The sequence below is a fragment of the Mercenaria mercenaria genome, chromosome 5 (assembly GCF_021730395.1).
Source record: "Mercenaria mercenaria strain notata chromosome 5, MADL_Memer_1, whole genome shotgun sequence".
NCBI lineage: Eukaryota > Metazoa > Mollusca > Bivalvia > Venerida > Veneridae > Mercenaria > Mercenaria mercenaria.
The window spans coordinates 93,758,616-93,773,064 of record NC_069365.1 but is presented as its reverse complement, the minus strand read 5'-3'; the positions used below and the strand labels follow the sequence as shown (position 1 = coordinate 93,773,064).

General features: G+C 33.4%; 1 protein-coding gene across 3 annotated transcripts in view; it reads right to left on the bottom strand.

Annotated features, from left to right (window-relative positions):
• The window catches only part of LOC128557220 (uncharacterized), a 124,840-nt gene extending 110,731 nt beyond the window's left edge, over positions 1-14,109 (bottom strand). Inside the window, exons 1-3 of one of the 3 annotated variants that reach the window (XM_053544355.1) lie at positions 14,073-14,109; positions 9,991-10,214; positions 7,184-7,241 (exon numbers count right to left, since the gene is read on the bottom strand). In XM_053544355.1, the coding sequence (XP_053400330.1) occupies positions 7,184-7,241; positions 9,991-10,203 (271 nt within the window). In that variant the 5' untranslated portion in view covers positions 10,204-10,214; positions 14,073-14,109. Of the gene's footprint in view, positions 1-7,183; positions 7,242-9,990; positions 10,215-13,745; positions 14,017-14,072 lie in introns of those variants that run through there. The other 2 variants (XM_053544354.1, XM_053544356.1) reach the window with 2 other exon arrangements.
• Between the last annotated feature and the right edge of the window lie 340 nt (positions 14,110-14,449).

Sequence of the window (14,449 nt, the reverse complement as noted above, 5' to 3'; positions counted from 1 at the left end):
ATATGAATAATGTTTTAACAACAACAAAAATGTAACAAGAAATTGAATTTTGAAATTGTAAAACAATCAACTCAATTTAAATTAAAATATTTGCATTTGAAACTTTTTTACTAAATTATATAAATTTATAACTGAAACATTTAAATATTTCATTAATAATACTGGCTAGTGTCATTATTAAAATGATATAATGTCAATATACATACAAATTGGGATAATGCATTGATAAAAACAAACATGGGAAATGAATTGGCATACTGAAATATTAACTAATAAAATGTGTGAAATGGCGGATATCCCTTCCATACAGAACAGTAGGTTATAGAAAAAAGATGTTTCCTTTTATGAAGAAAGCACCAAACTATGTAACTATTTTAAAGTATGCTGAATCCATAAAAAGGAGGAGACACGCAGTTCACTAGCCTTAATAAGCTTAAAATGAGGCCCCCAAAAGGGACATATACTTTATTTATTTTAATCATATATTTTTGAAAGCAATGTCCAAAAGGTTAATTTATAACCTAAATAAGTAACTGTTATTGACATAATAATTATTTAGTTACATATTAGACACATTTAATATATATGACACTGACAAATGACATAGATGAGGTCCTAAAAGGGGGAAAATTGTTTTTAAAAAATCATTTACAAGATAGAGGATATTTGTTTGTTTTGAGTGAATATGGAATATATCTCACTGAGAAGTGAGAAAATTTCAAATATTTTCACGAGCGCGTAGCACGAGTAAAAATGTGAAAATTTTCTCACTTCGAGGTGAGATATATTCCATATTCACAAAAAACAAACAAATTTTCTTTTTATTTTATGCTCAATTACGTTGAGATGTGCATTTTACAACTACTTTAATCTCAGCGCGGGAAACAGACGCGCGTAAACAGACATGACGTCAGACGTGCTGTGACGTTATAAAGACGTATACAACATAAAGTTCCATTTTATTTTATTTGTTGCTGCATAATGTTATGAAATTCTTTTTAAGTAAAATAATTTGAATCGAGAAATATACTAAAAAGAACAAAGTGCGACTACAATTTTCATCCTGTTTTAAGCAAATAATTTAAAATCCAGACACAATGTTTGAGAGGGCGGAGCTATATCTCTCACAGTGTGAAAATATAGATTTCATATTTTCACAGTGTGAGTGATGAGATATGAAAATATTTAACTGATAGAATACAGTATTTCATTAGTTAGCATAAAATAAATGACTTTATTTTTAAGTGTGAATATTATATCAATCAGGTAAACAAAACTAATTTTAGTATTAAATTATATCAAAATATTAGTAATTCATATAATCGATTTTACAGTGCTTATACTGCACATGGGGTACTGTTATTTCGATTTCCTTATTATTAAGCATTCAAAAGAGCAGCTAAAGAAGGGGTTATTTTGTGTTTTTCTTTTAATTCAGTATCTAATTTAAATTCATGTAAAACATATTATACAAAACATAATTCATATGTTTTTCAAGACAATTAATGAGTTCAAGCTAAAGCATACGATCATCCTAATGCTTTTTACAACAAAAGAAAATGGAATGTGAACTAAATGTATTGTTGTATTTATTATTACTAATTTATACTATATTCAATGATACTAATTTATTTAAATTAGATTAAGATTTCAAGTTTTAGAATCAGTTTAAATTCCGCTTTCTTGAAAATAGCACTGGTACTGTAAGATAGATTAACCTTTGTACGGTTTGAACCAACGATTTTCCTGTTGATCTGACAACACCTTTACCACTAGAGGTCTCTCCCCCACTGAACCTCTCCACAGAGTTTTAACTATAAACATTTCTAAAGTGCAGTGATTTACTGCAGACATCCCAAGAACGCAAATAGTTACATATAAAAGATTGTTTAAGATGAAAATATGATACAGAAATAAAGAAAATCATACCAAATAGAGTTGGGTGCAAATTTTTGAAGGTAAAGATTAATCGATTAGTTTATAAACAATGTCTCCTTAAAATATACCGAGCTTCAGTTATTTTGCATATTAAGCCTTTAAATAGTGTACTTTCATAGTGTATTGTCTTAGGTTCCAAATCGGCCTGTATAATGATATCATATATCTGATAATGAAATGATCATTCAGAACATTGTACTTGTGGATCAGAGTTGAGTATACTCTGCATCTCGGTATAGCCGATGGAGCTCATTCAGCATGGGTATAACGACTATTGCAGGCCATCCTAGTTATAGTTATAATCATAGCTGATATGTGCTCTTTGTCCAATACAGTGTTAGGAATACCTCTCAGTGGCGCAGTTATAAGTCCTAGAATGATTACTTGTTTAGGGTAATGTCTCAAGCATTTTTTCGTGAACTTACAAAACTTGAAAGAAAAGTAACGATCATGATACCCTCAACAAACAACTTTTAATTTTAGGCGTAACAACCCTTTCAATATTTAACTAAAACCGTAATAGATTAGCCAGTATTTCACTCTCTAGCATACAAAATGTCTAAGTACATAGGATTGGCTTGATACATTTATATCTGCCTTTGTATGTATTCTTGTAGTTACATTGATGAGTTTCCTCCTACTTACAGCAGCTTATTATGAAGCTTATTACATAATTAAAGCCAAGTACCATTTCTCTTGTCCATTTCCAGTTGACAGGATTAGCAATGTCAATGTATGCTATGAATTCCTGTCTACAGCCAGCTTGGTACAATGGTTTTTGCTACATACATGAACATCTCTCAAGGGGTTGCTTTCATTACGGCTAATTGCTTAAGAAAATTCATTTTTATATTTCTTTGCAAGATAGAACAACCTATCCTTCAAGTTGCCATGTGCGCTTCTTGAATCTTTTAACACAGCATAACTATAAGTAAAGATATCCTATGCCTTGCAAACGTATTGAGACAGTATCACTACCAGGTAATGTATTATAAAAATGTTAGCTTTAAGTCTACGTTCTTTGATGTGTCTTTTCCTGTTAGATTTTTGTCCTTGTGTTTATGCAAAAAAAAAGACTGCATACTGCGGAATTAGTCAGTATGTACCAGAACTGTTTGAAACGGCCAAACGAAGCTACAGCTAACAACTAGCAAACTGTTTCACAATAGAAAATAACAGTGTTGGTTGCTCGTAATATTATCCCTTTGTGGTTTTGTTTTCATGCATCTGCGGCAAACAAATGTGTACCATGTCGCATACCAGTGCACCACATGTTGAAACTTCGAACTTTTGGAACAATACATGGCCATGTTATAAGCAAAGGTATCAAGCTGTAAGTCAGTATATGGTGCCAGATAAAATTCTAGTTCCTACAGGAAATAGGCAGCATGAAAACATCTAAATTACCTAATGTTCACATTTCTAACATTTATATATGAATAAAATCTGGAAATTAGATCCATCGGAAGCATTGAAAACAAGGCAAACAGTGAAAATTGCAGACTCGGTTTGATTGAGTCTGTTCATGGGCAGTAATGGAAAATGCAACACTGCCCACGCCCCCTAGCACCGGCTTAAGCAGTATTCAATCTTCAAATCTAAATGAGTTGAAATCAATGATCCCGAAGGACCAGAAAATATAACAACACTGAGATGAAGTCAGGGCGAGCCATGTTTGGGGAGAGAAATGAAGGTATGAACATACTAAATAGCTGACCTTCTTTATTCTAGATAAAACTGACAAATTTCAAATGACTACAGCACAGAGCATTTTAAATGTATGTAGCTCACATTTTTACATTTTCTTAAAGAATATTGTCAGTGCTGAAAAAAAAATTAAAGAAAATTGGGGGTCATGTACTTCAGTCAAACAAACCAAATACAATATCAATTAAAATGATAGCCAAAATTGTATGACCTACATTTTCATAATAAATCTGTCATGCTATCATATAGCAAAAATGATTCCTATATGTCAGAGATAGATCTGTTATGCAAGTTGACAAGTTTACAAGTTATGTGGTTTCAGCAAAAATAAAATGTAAGAAAAAGGAAAGAAAAAAGTTCTACAGAGCAAAGAAGGAGGACTCTTTGAATGCGCCATTTTGCGACTAACATGATTTTTTCCGCGCCAGTTTTTTATTTAGTGGCTGTGTACCTTTATAATTGTGACCCTTGCATTGCTTCATTATGTTAAATCTGGATTGACCAGTAAAGACTCTTGACTTTCATTACTATGTGCACTTCTGTGTAATAACACATTCATGTATAAGAAATATAACTTTGTCAAACAAATGTATTAGAGAAGTATTGGGAAACCTATTACAATTCTTAGATATCTATTGAATGGGTGTTATTATCAGTTTCTTTATTTTATGGGTCTTTGGATGAGTTATTAGATTTGAAAACATAATTATGTCATAATTATACTGTTATGTAACATACAAAAATTATCCATTGAAGGGCCTCTCTTTTTATATAAATCTATTGCCCTAATAAATACAGATATGTAGGTGGACCTAAAATGTGAATATGTTTTACATTTTTGATGTTTTATAAATAATATCCATGAATTCTGTTTCTTTACTTAAGTTTAGTTCAGTAATGTGATATTTTAACGCTTGAAATAAATCAATTTGCCCTTAAAATTTTAACATTTTCCCTTTAAAAGACCTCATATTATTTTCCTGAGTTATGTATATTGAATGTGTATAAAATGTGATTGAATAAATTTTGTGTCAAGGGTTATAACTGGTTAAAGTAATGAATTATCATTTTTGAAATTGTTAAAGATATATTCAATTGAAATAAATAAAATGTAGTTCCCCTTTGGGGCCTCTTGTTTTGGTCTGTTCAAGCCAACATATCATATATGTAATCCATTTCTGATCCAGTATACTTTATAATACTTAAATACAAACTTTCATGCTTTCTTCATAAGAAACATCTTTTCACATGCAGTTTTGAAATTAAACATTAAAGTAAAATCTGATTACCTCCCTTTTTAGTATGTATCTTGAGAAATAAAAGTATTTTGTAGTACACTTCGTATATTTGTCAATACCAGATGGTTGTGTGTCTATGCTAGTAATATGTTATCCATGTTTAGATCATATGAAACATTACTTTAGGCCACACCAAATTGATAAGTTGTTCATCGGATTTTTTTCTGAAAAATTTGAGGCGGCGAGCGAAAAAATAATTTAAATATTTTTTTTGGTTTTTGAGAAAATCAGGAGCGAGCGAAGAGCGAAGAAATATATTTGTCTTCATTTGTCTCTCGACTGACTAATAAAAACCTTAAAATAGAATGTATAGCCCTTTTAAATTAAAAAGTAAGTCCCCAGGGATTGAGAAAATCTGACATGCAGACGCACAAAAAAGCGAACTTGGGGGAAAAAAGGTAATAACATTGTCATACAGTACACTGTAATCAAATAATGCATGCTTTTGAAAATGCTGTTAGAAAATATGTAATAAACAACAATGCATAACCTTACACCATACTTATAACATACATGTGACTTGAATATTTACTGCTATGAAAATGTAGCATTCTTAGCTAACTTTACAAAGTTTTTGATACATCAAATATCTATGTGAGTGTTACTAGATCTATTAAAGCTTCTGATTTGAAACTTAGAACATTTATTTACTGTCAAAGTCTACACCAGGAGAAACAATACTCTTAATTCTGAATCTAGACAGAGTTATGCCCCTTTTTAACATAGAATATTTTTAATTAAGTTTTATATAATGACCAATAGCTCTGTACTTTAATAGCTTCTGACTATTATGCCCCTTTTATTGGCAAAGCTCTGATTCAGAAAAGTCGAGCATGATGTCTTATGCACAGCTCTTTTTCTAACTTTAAACTTTCATAACATATTAAATTTGTTGAAACAAAGTCTCAATTAAAGTCTGAAATAGAGATTAACGTGCATAAACATTAGTCCACTAAACGACTGGAAAATTTGAAAATCAAAACTGTTCTTAAAACAACTCGTAATGTAAATTCCTTACCCCACCAACTTTCGTATGCAAATGCTGATCATTTGGACATGAAAAAACAGAAAACAGATAGATCTAAGTGACATGCATCAATAAGTATTTACCCTTACCAAAATAATGTAGATTGATGTTATCAAACAAATTAGTATGCTTTTCTTCATCCAGTTTTCAATGAAATAAATCGATTTTTGGAGAATATAATTTGGTAAACATTTGAAGAAAATGGCGTAACTGCATAAAGGGGAAATAACTTTAATGCAACTAAATATAAGTGTTATGATTTATTGTAGACGATGTGGCGTAGTATGTATTTATTATTTTGATTCAAATCCATTTGAGAACAATCTGGGACTGGAATTATAAGCACTTATACACTTTTACGTCCGTAAAAAGTAGCGCACCAAAAAATTTTGGATCGATTTTTTTTCAATGGGGCGAGCACAAGCCAAAAACAAAAAAAAAATATTTTTTTTGTGTTTCTGAAAATATACGAGCGGCAAATCCGATGAACAACTTTTTAATTTGGTGAGGCCTTATAGATAAATTTCAATTGAAAGGAAAATAAATTTTTCAAGACATTTTTACCTCCCTTTTTTAAATTGATTTCAAAGGAGGTTCCAGGGCAGATATAGCGTGTCTCCTCCTCTTGTAGGATTTGGGATACCTTAAAGTAATTTCATGCAAAATTTGGCGCTTTCTTCACAAAGGGGAACATCTTTGCCATTTTTTGTTCCTTATCTTACTCGCTACCACCCTTAAAAGTAAAATAAATGCCACCCTTAAAAGTAAAATAAATGATAGTGTAACATCATGGCATAGCTCAACTTTTGCCTAATTTCTGGGTCACGGTTTTCATTTTTTTTTTTGCCTTGGCCCACGGCAGTGCCTTATTTCACATCAATTATATATGCTAGAGTGTACATAAACAATGCGATAACCGCTCACCATGAGTAATATGTTTGGTTAAAAGACAATTAACTTTTTTTTTTAGAAATTATCCACATCTTTGGCAGAAGGACAAAAGAGAGGAGTCCTTAGTTGACCATCCCAATAAAACAGAGGCAACAAGTCGATACTATTGATCGTTGTAAAAACATTGTAGAAAAACTGGACTTGTCATTTCATACACACTTCAAAAGGTTGTAATTTTCTTATTGTTCACAATCTAAGCTAGCTGACAACAAAACATCATTAGACCAAACTGTCAGAGCAATTTATTACTGTTAAAGCTTACCTGCAGATGATATACATGTAGAAGTGTCCTGCTGTAAATTGCTTGGATTGTTGTCGTACTGAAGTTTAAATCATGATATTTCAAATACACAACATCAGAGATTACTTAAATATATATTCAAGATATTTTATTCTTTTGCATTATTTAATCTATATCAATAAGATATTGCATTTATAGAAATAACACATAAATCAACAATGTTTCAGTTTAAAAGAGAGCCTTGAAAGTGAGACACCCATGCTATCGTTTACCTCAAAAAACACATATAAAAAGGTAGCTACCTTACACAAAAAGTAAAGGGATATAATTGAAATGATAAAATTCTTGAGATTTTCTGACTCTTCAAGTTGTGATATTTGAGCCGTGCCATGAGAAAACCCACATAGTGGCTTTGCGACCTGCATGGACCTAGACCAGCCTGCACATCAGCGCAGTCTGGTCAGGATACATGCTGTTCGCTAACGGTTTCTCTAATTGCAATAGGTTTTAAAAGCAAACAACACGGATCCTGACCAGACTGCGCAGATGCGCAGGCTGGTCTTGATCTATGCTGGTCGCAAAGCCACTATGTTGGTTTCACATGGCGCGGCTTATTTATTATTTCGGTCAGTTTAACTGAAGATATTCAACAGTTCTGATTCCTATATATCAAAGTAACACAAAAACACTGCATCTGAATGAATCCATTTCATTTTTTGTTCTGCAGACACACCGTAAATTATGACTGAATTCAATCAAATTCAATGAAGTTATCCCTGATGAAAAGATATAATAGAAACTATAATTATGATATTGTGCGTTTTATTTTTAGCTCAGGTGAGTTATTGAGATCCCTCGGTGTCTGTCGTCTGTCGTCTGTCAACATTTAGCTTGTATATGCGATAGAAGCTGTATTTTTTAATTATTCTTCATGATATTTGGTCAGAATGATTGCATTGGTAAATTATTGTTCGAATTTAAATATTGGTTATATGGTATTAAAAAGTAGGCCACTAGGTTAAATCAAAGAAAAAAAACTTGAGTATGCGATAGAGGCTGTATTTGTCAATTGATCTTCATGAAATTTGATCAGAATGATTGCCTTGATAAAATCTAGCTCGAGTTTGAATATGGGTAATCTGGAATTAAAAACTAGGTCACTAGGTCATTTGAAAGAAAAACCCTGTGTATGAGATAGTGGCTGTATTTTTCAATTGACCTTCATGAAATTTGGTCAGAATGATTGCCTTGATAAAATCTAGGTAAAGTTCGAAAATGGGTTATCTGAGATCGAAAATTAGGTCACTAGATCAAATCAAAGAAAAACCTTGTGTGTGCGATAGAGGCTGCATTTTTCAATTGATATTCATGAAATTTGGTCAGAATGATTGCCTTGATAAAATGTAGCTCGAAGTTGAATATGGGTTATCTGGAATTAAAAAGTAGGTCACTAGGACAAATCAAAGAAAAACATTGTGCATGCGATAGAGGTTGTATTTTTCAATTGATGTTCATGAAATTTGGTCAGAATGATTGCCTTGATAAAATCTAGGTCGGGTTCAAACATGGGTCATCTGGGTCAAAAACTAGGTCACAAGGTCAAACCAAAGAAAAACATTGTATATGCGATAGAAGCGTATTTTTCAACTGATCTTCATAAAATTTGATCAGAATGATTGCCTTGATGAAATATAGGTCGAGTTCGAATATTGGTCATCTAGGGATAAATAAGTAAGTCACCAGGTCAAATGAAAGGAAAACCTTGTGTACGCAATAGAGGCTGCATTTTTCAATCGATCTTCATGAAACTTGGTCAGAATAATTGCCTTGAAATCTAGGTCAAGTGTGAATATGTGTTATCTGGGGTCAAAAACAAGGTCACTAGGTCATATCAAAGAAAATACTTGTTTGAGTTTAAAGAGACCACATTTTGGTCCAATCCTAATGAAAATTGGCCAGAATATTTGTTTCCATGAAATCACTAGGTCAAACATTTATACACTGTTATGGTTTGTTTCTCAGGTGAGCGACCTAGGGCAATCATGGACCTCTTGTTTTATATTTTGCGGGGTCAATCTTTGACTTACGCAAATAAAGGTAATTTGAAAAACAGAGCAAAATAGATAGAGCAATATAATTGCTTAATTCAGTAATCTTTCGGTAACCAACGACCAAAATTCAACGGTTAACATACATGTATATAAGGTAGATGACCACTGAATAAAAATCAGGTTGCCGAATATACAACATATCCTACACAATAATGCAGTGAAACGTCACGAAACACGCCAAAACTATTAAAACGCACAATACACAGATTTGTAGTTATCATGTTGTCTCATTTTCACCGCATTCGGGGGCAAAAACTGTCAGTAAATATAAATGCATGACAAGGTAAACAACCCTTGCCTTGGCGTGTTTGTTGGCGAATAGAACACTAACATATATAACTACTAGGTACGATAAAATATGACAAAGGTAAGGTTTTGGATTGACAAAATTTGCAATTCTATCCAATTATGGGCAACAACTCTCGTGTTGATGTGTGTCAGATTCTGACAGAATTCGGCACAAAATAATATCCTTCATTTATATTAAAACATATAACTGTTATATAATATTTAATAACATCCACTTAAGTTTAATATAATATATTTAGTACGAGTATGATCTTGAAAAACGTTGTTGATTTTCGCAACATTAGTACTCAAACAGAAATATAAGCACGAACACTACATTGAAAAAGACTAAGCTGTAGCTGTGGTAGGACTTTTCGGTGGAGCATTAACAGATTTATTTTACAGAAAATCAAAAATAATTTCTTTTACCTCCAGATTCAATGTGGTTCGTGAAGTACGCGTTACACCTTGTTCTTCAAGACTTTCTTCTCCAGAACTTTGCAGATCTGCTGTGAATGACACGTCAGACTCTTCGCCGGAAACATTTCCTTGGTTATTGGGAGTTTGTACAAAATATGCATCGTTTGTTTCCTCTGGATTCGTGCCTTCAAATGGGATCGCAGTTTTACCCGATGTAGGCATTTTGTTTCAATCTGAAGTGGTATAGATACATGTACCTCACGATGCGTCATTTGAATATCACGACTCAAGATTTGTGGCAAAAACCATACATTTATCCTATATTATATTTTATATCATTGAAGTAATAGTTATAGGTTATTAGCTTTGTGTCGGGAAATATGCACGAGTTCTTCAGCGAAAATATTGCGCGACTTTACGAGCGCAATATTATTCCGCTGAAGAACGAGTGCATATTTCCCGATGCAAAGATAATAAACTTTTCATCAAATACTCATCTACACGTATAAATATAATGTAAGTACCATAAATTTGTTCAATAGCCTGAATAGGATTGACAATACTGAACTAAAAAAAAAAAGAAAATAGTGCAACAGCACACACTGAATTACGTCATGCACCCGATATGAAATTCAGGCGTCAGTATATGGAAAAATATTGACGACGAGTATGTAATAATATCGTATATTTTTAAGCCGTTGTTTTTCTGAGATATCACTTAATATTCACAAATTTATTTGGATTAATCTTCATATTGGCGATGTTAAGCCCAACACTCGAATATAGATTTGCCAGTCTCTTTAATTGTTACAGCAGCCCGTTGATGTATATAAAGTGACTTTGTTTATCCTATTCAAAACGATTACTTACATATTCAGCAAAGTGCTGAATTTAGACCCAATTTTGTTAACAGTTTCCATATTTTCAGTTAATGTGTAATTCAGCGGACATTAAATGAACAGTTAGTTTCGTAAATATATAGGGTATATGTAAAGGCTACCTAACCGACAAGCCTAATCGGATATGATAGAGTAAGCAAAGTTGGCATACCACATTTTTGTTTAGATCTAAATGTTATAAAAGGTTGCATCTTATATTCTTGGATGTGATCTAATAATAGCTACTTTGTAGACTTTAGGATTAGCTCCTGTCGTTTCACTACAGGAATATAACATGCCAGTACATAAGTTTTAGCATAGATTAATGTAGATTTAGAAACAATACTCAGTACTGAATTTTTAATCATTGTACATTAAAAGTATAATGTAGAGACCAAATCAGTACGAAAAAACATTATAAAAGATCAGTTTTTCAACCTTAGTAGAATGAACGTTTCTAGAATCTATACTGGCATTTAGTATAGTAATTTGAACTAGGATATTTTCATTTGAAACGTTACTTCTCAGATAGCCCTTAGGTACAGCTTTTTCTGTTCAGTTACCAATTATTTTTCAGCACGGGAATATAAAGTGAAATCGCAATATTTCGTTGGTTTAACAGCTTTTGGGTTCGTGCAGTATCAAGATGTTTTAGATTTATTGATGATAGATAGAGGTCATCTGGCCGGTCATGTTCAATCTGCCTATTATATTTTGTGATCTGGGGCCCAAGCGTTCTCAAGTTATCGTCCGGAAACGGTTTAACTGTTCCGGGTTACTGCAACATTGACCTTTGATATACTTAACTCAAAATAAATAGAGATCGTCGACTGGACATAATCAGCCTGCCTATTAAGTTACGTAATCCTAGCCATAAGTGTTCTCATGTTATCGTCAAGTAATGGTTTAACTGTTCCAGCTTACTGTAACCTTGATCATTAACCTACTGACATAAAAATCAAAAGGGGTCATCTGCTGGTCAACATCAACCTCAAAATTAAGTTTATTTATCATAGGCTTAAGCATTCTTAAGTTTTTATACGGAAAACGTAGACCTATCCTGGGTCAATTGACCTTGACCTTTGATCTACTGACCTCAGAATCAGAAGGGGGTATTTGCTGGACACGGTCAAACTATCTATTTAGTTTCGTGTCTCTAAGCCCAGTGTTCTCAAGTAATTGTCCGGAAACTGTTTAATTGTCCTGAATCACAGTCACCTTGACCTTTGCCTTCTTGACCTCAGAATCAATAAGGGTAATCTGGTGGTTATGACCAACCTCCATTTTCAGTTTCGTGATCCTTGCCATAAGCGTTCTCAAGTTATCATCCGCAAACTGTTTAACAGTTCTGGGTCACTGTGACATTGACCTTTGAATTACTGACCTCAAAATCAAAAGGGGCCATTTGCTTGTCATCACCAAGCTCCTTGTTAACTTTCATGATTCTAGAGCTAAGCGTTCCTGGGTTATCATCCAAAATCCATAGAACTGTTCCGGGTCATTGTGGCCTTTCTCTTTGACCTACTGACCTCAAAATAATAGGTATCATTTGCTGGCCATGACAAACTTCCCTATTAGATTTCATGATCCTAAACCCAAGCGTTCTTGAGTTATCTTCCGAAAACTTTAACTGTTCCGGGTCACTGTGACTTTGACCTTTGACCTACTAATTTCAAAATCAAAAGAGATCATTTGCTGGTCATGACCAACCTCCCTACACACTTTCATGATCCTAGATTAAAGCGTTTTTGAGATAGCATCCGGAAACGTATTTATCCATTGGCCGGCCGACATACCTGCCGACTTCGAAGGGGAGCATGATAACCATATTTCATTACTGTTAGGTCTTACATATATAGGCTACACATAAAACCAAAACAAAGTTAACAAGGCAGTCTGAAAGACAGCTAAATCCCCCGCCACTGGTATGGATAGTGAAAGGGTAAACCTTTGACCTTGAGCAGTGACCTTAACCTTAAACTGACATGGCTGACCCATGAATTCTGCAAATTGTCTAAATGAGGTGATCATTTGACCCTAGTTTCATGAAAATCCTAAAAGGGGTTTAGGAGATACAGAGCTCAAACATCTGGCCTTGAGTTGTGACATTGACCTTGAGTTGACATGGCTGACTCATGAGTTCTTGATGAGGTGATCATTTGACCCAAGTTTAATGTAAATCCTTTAAGGGGTTTAGGAGAAACAGAATGAACACAAAATGGAAGGCTAAAACCTTTGACTCTAAGTTGTGACCTTAACCTTGAGCCGGCATGGCTGACTCATCACTTCTGCACATCATCTTTACAAGATAATCATTTGACCCAAGTTTGATGAAAATCCTTCAAGGGGTTTAGGAGATACAGAGCGGACACAAAATGGAAGGCTCAAACCTTTGATCTTGAGCTGTGACCTTGACTTTGAGCCGACATGGTTGACTTATGAGTTTTGCACATCATCTTGATGAGGTGATCATTTGACCAAAGTTTCATGATTATCCTTCAAGGGGTTTAGGAGATACAGAGCGGACACGAAATGGAAGGCTCAAACCTTTGACCTTGAGTTGTGACCTTGACCTTGAACCGACATGGCTCTTGAACCAACATGGCTGACTCATGGGTTCTGCACATTTTCTTGATAAGGTGATCATTTGACCCAAGTTTCATGAAAATCCTTCAAAGGGTTTAGGAGATACAGAGCGGACACAAAATGTTACGAAAGGACGGAAGGACAGACGGAGACCATTCCTATATCCCCACTATTTGTGGCGGGGGATTAAAAATACATGCAAATACTTTCGAAATAAAAGAAATGAATTTTATCGTTTCTACAAAATAGAACAAAGTACATGTAAAATTAGGCAACATGTATGTTCCCAAAGAATCTTACCTTTGTATAAGGATTTTCCTACTTCCTTTGTGAACAATTAATTATATTCATTATAAAAAGTAATGGCATATGACGTACAGATTTTAAAAATTAAAATTCACCTGAGGGGTGGTCTCCAGACACTTGATTTTAATTTTGACCACTTATCATCAACGAAAATGTCTGATTGATCGACTTGAGATTACAGTTAATAATATGCCTGTCATATACATGCGAAGAAATGCACCATAAACTAATGAACTAATCAATAACAATTCAATAGAAAGTTAAACATTATATAATTTGTTTGTATTGTTCTAAATTAATAAAAAAAAATATTACGCTTACCAGTCTACGTAGAGCTAAACATTCCTTTTTCAGAAACTTACCCGGGATACCAACTTGGTTTTCCAAAGATATCGTACGATAGAAAAAACAAACTTACACTGCGCGCAAAATTGTTTTGCATTTTACGATAAAGTATTTCGTTTATTAATAGAAATTAATAATCTGTCACTGATTTTGATAGAAACTATTCAGTTTAAGGGTAGCTGAAACTGCATCGAGGCTTTACCGAGGTGCCGCAAAAATATTTACCAGAGAGCCGGATATTACAATTTGCATAGATCTAAAACCAGTGAAAAATTGTTTTGTTGTATATTGTATTTTACAAAGAATTAGATATGTTAAACGAAATACTTTCTTCGTGGCATTTTTTTCTTATA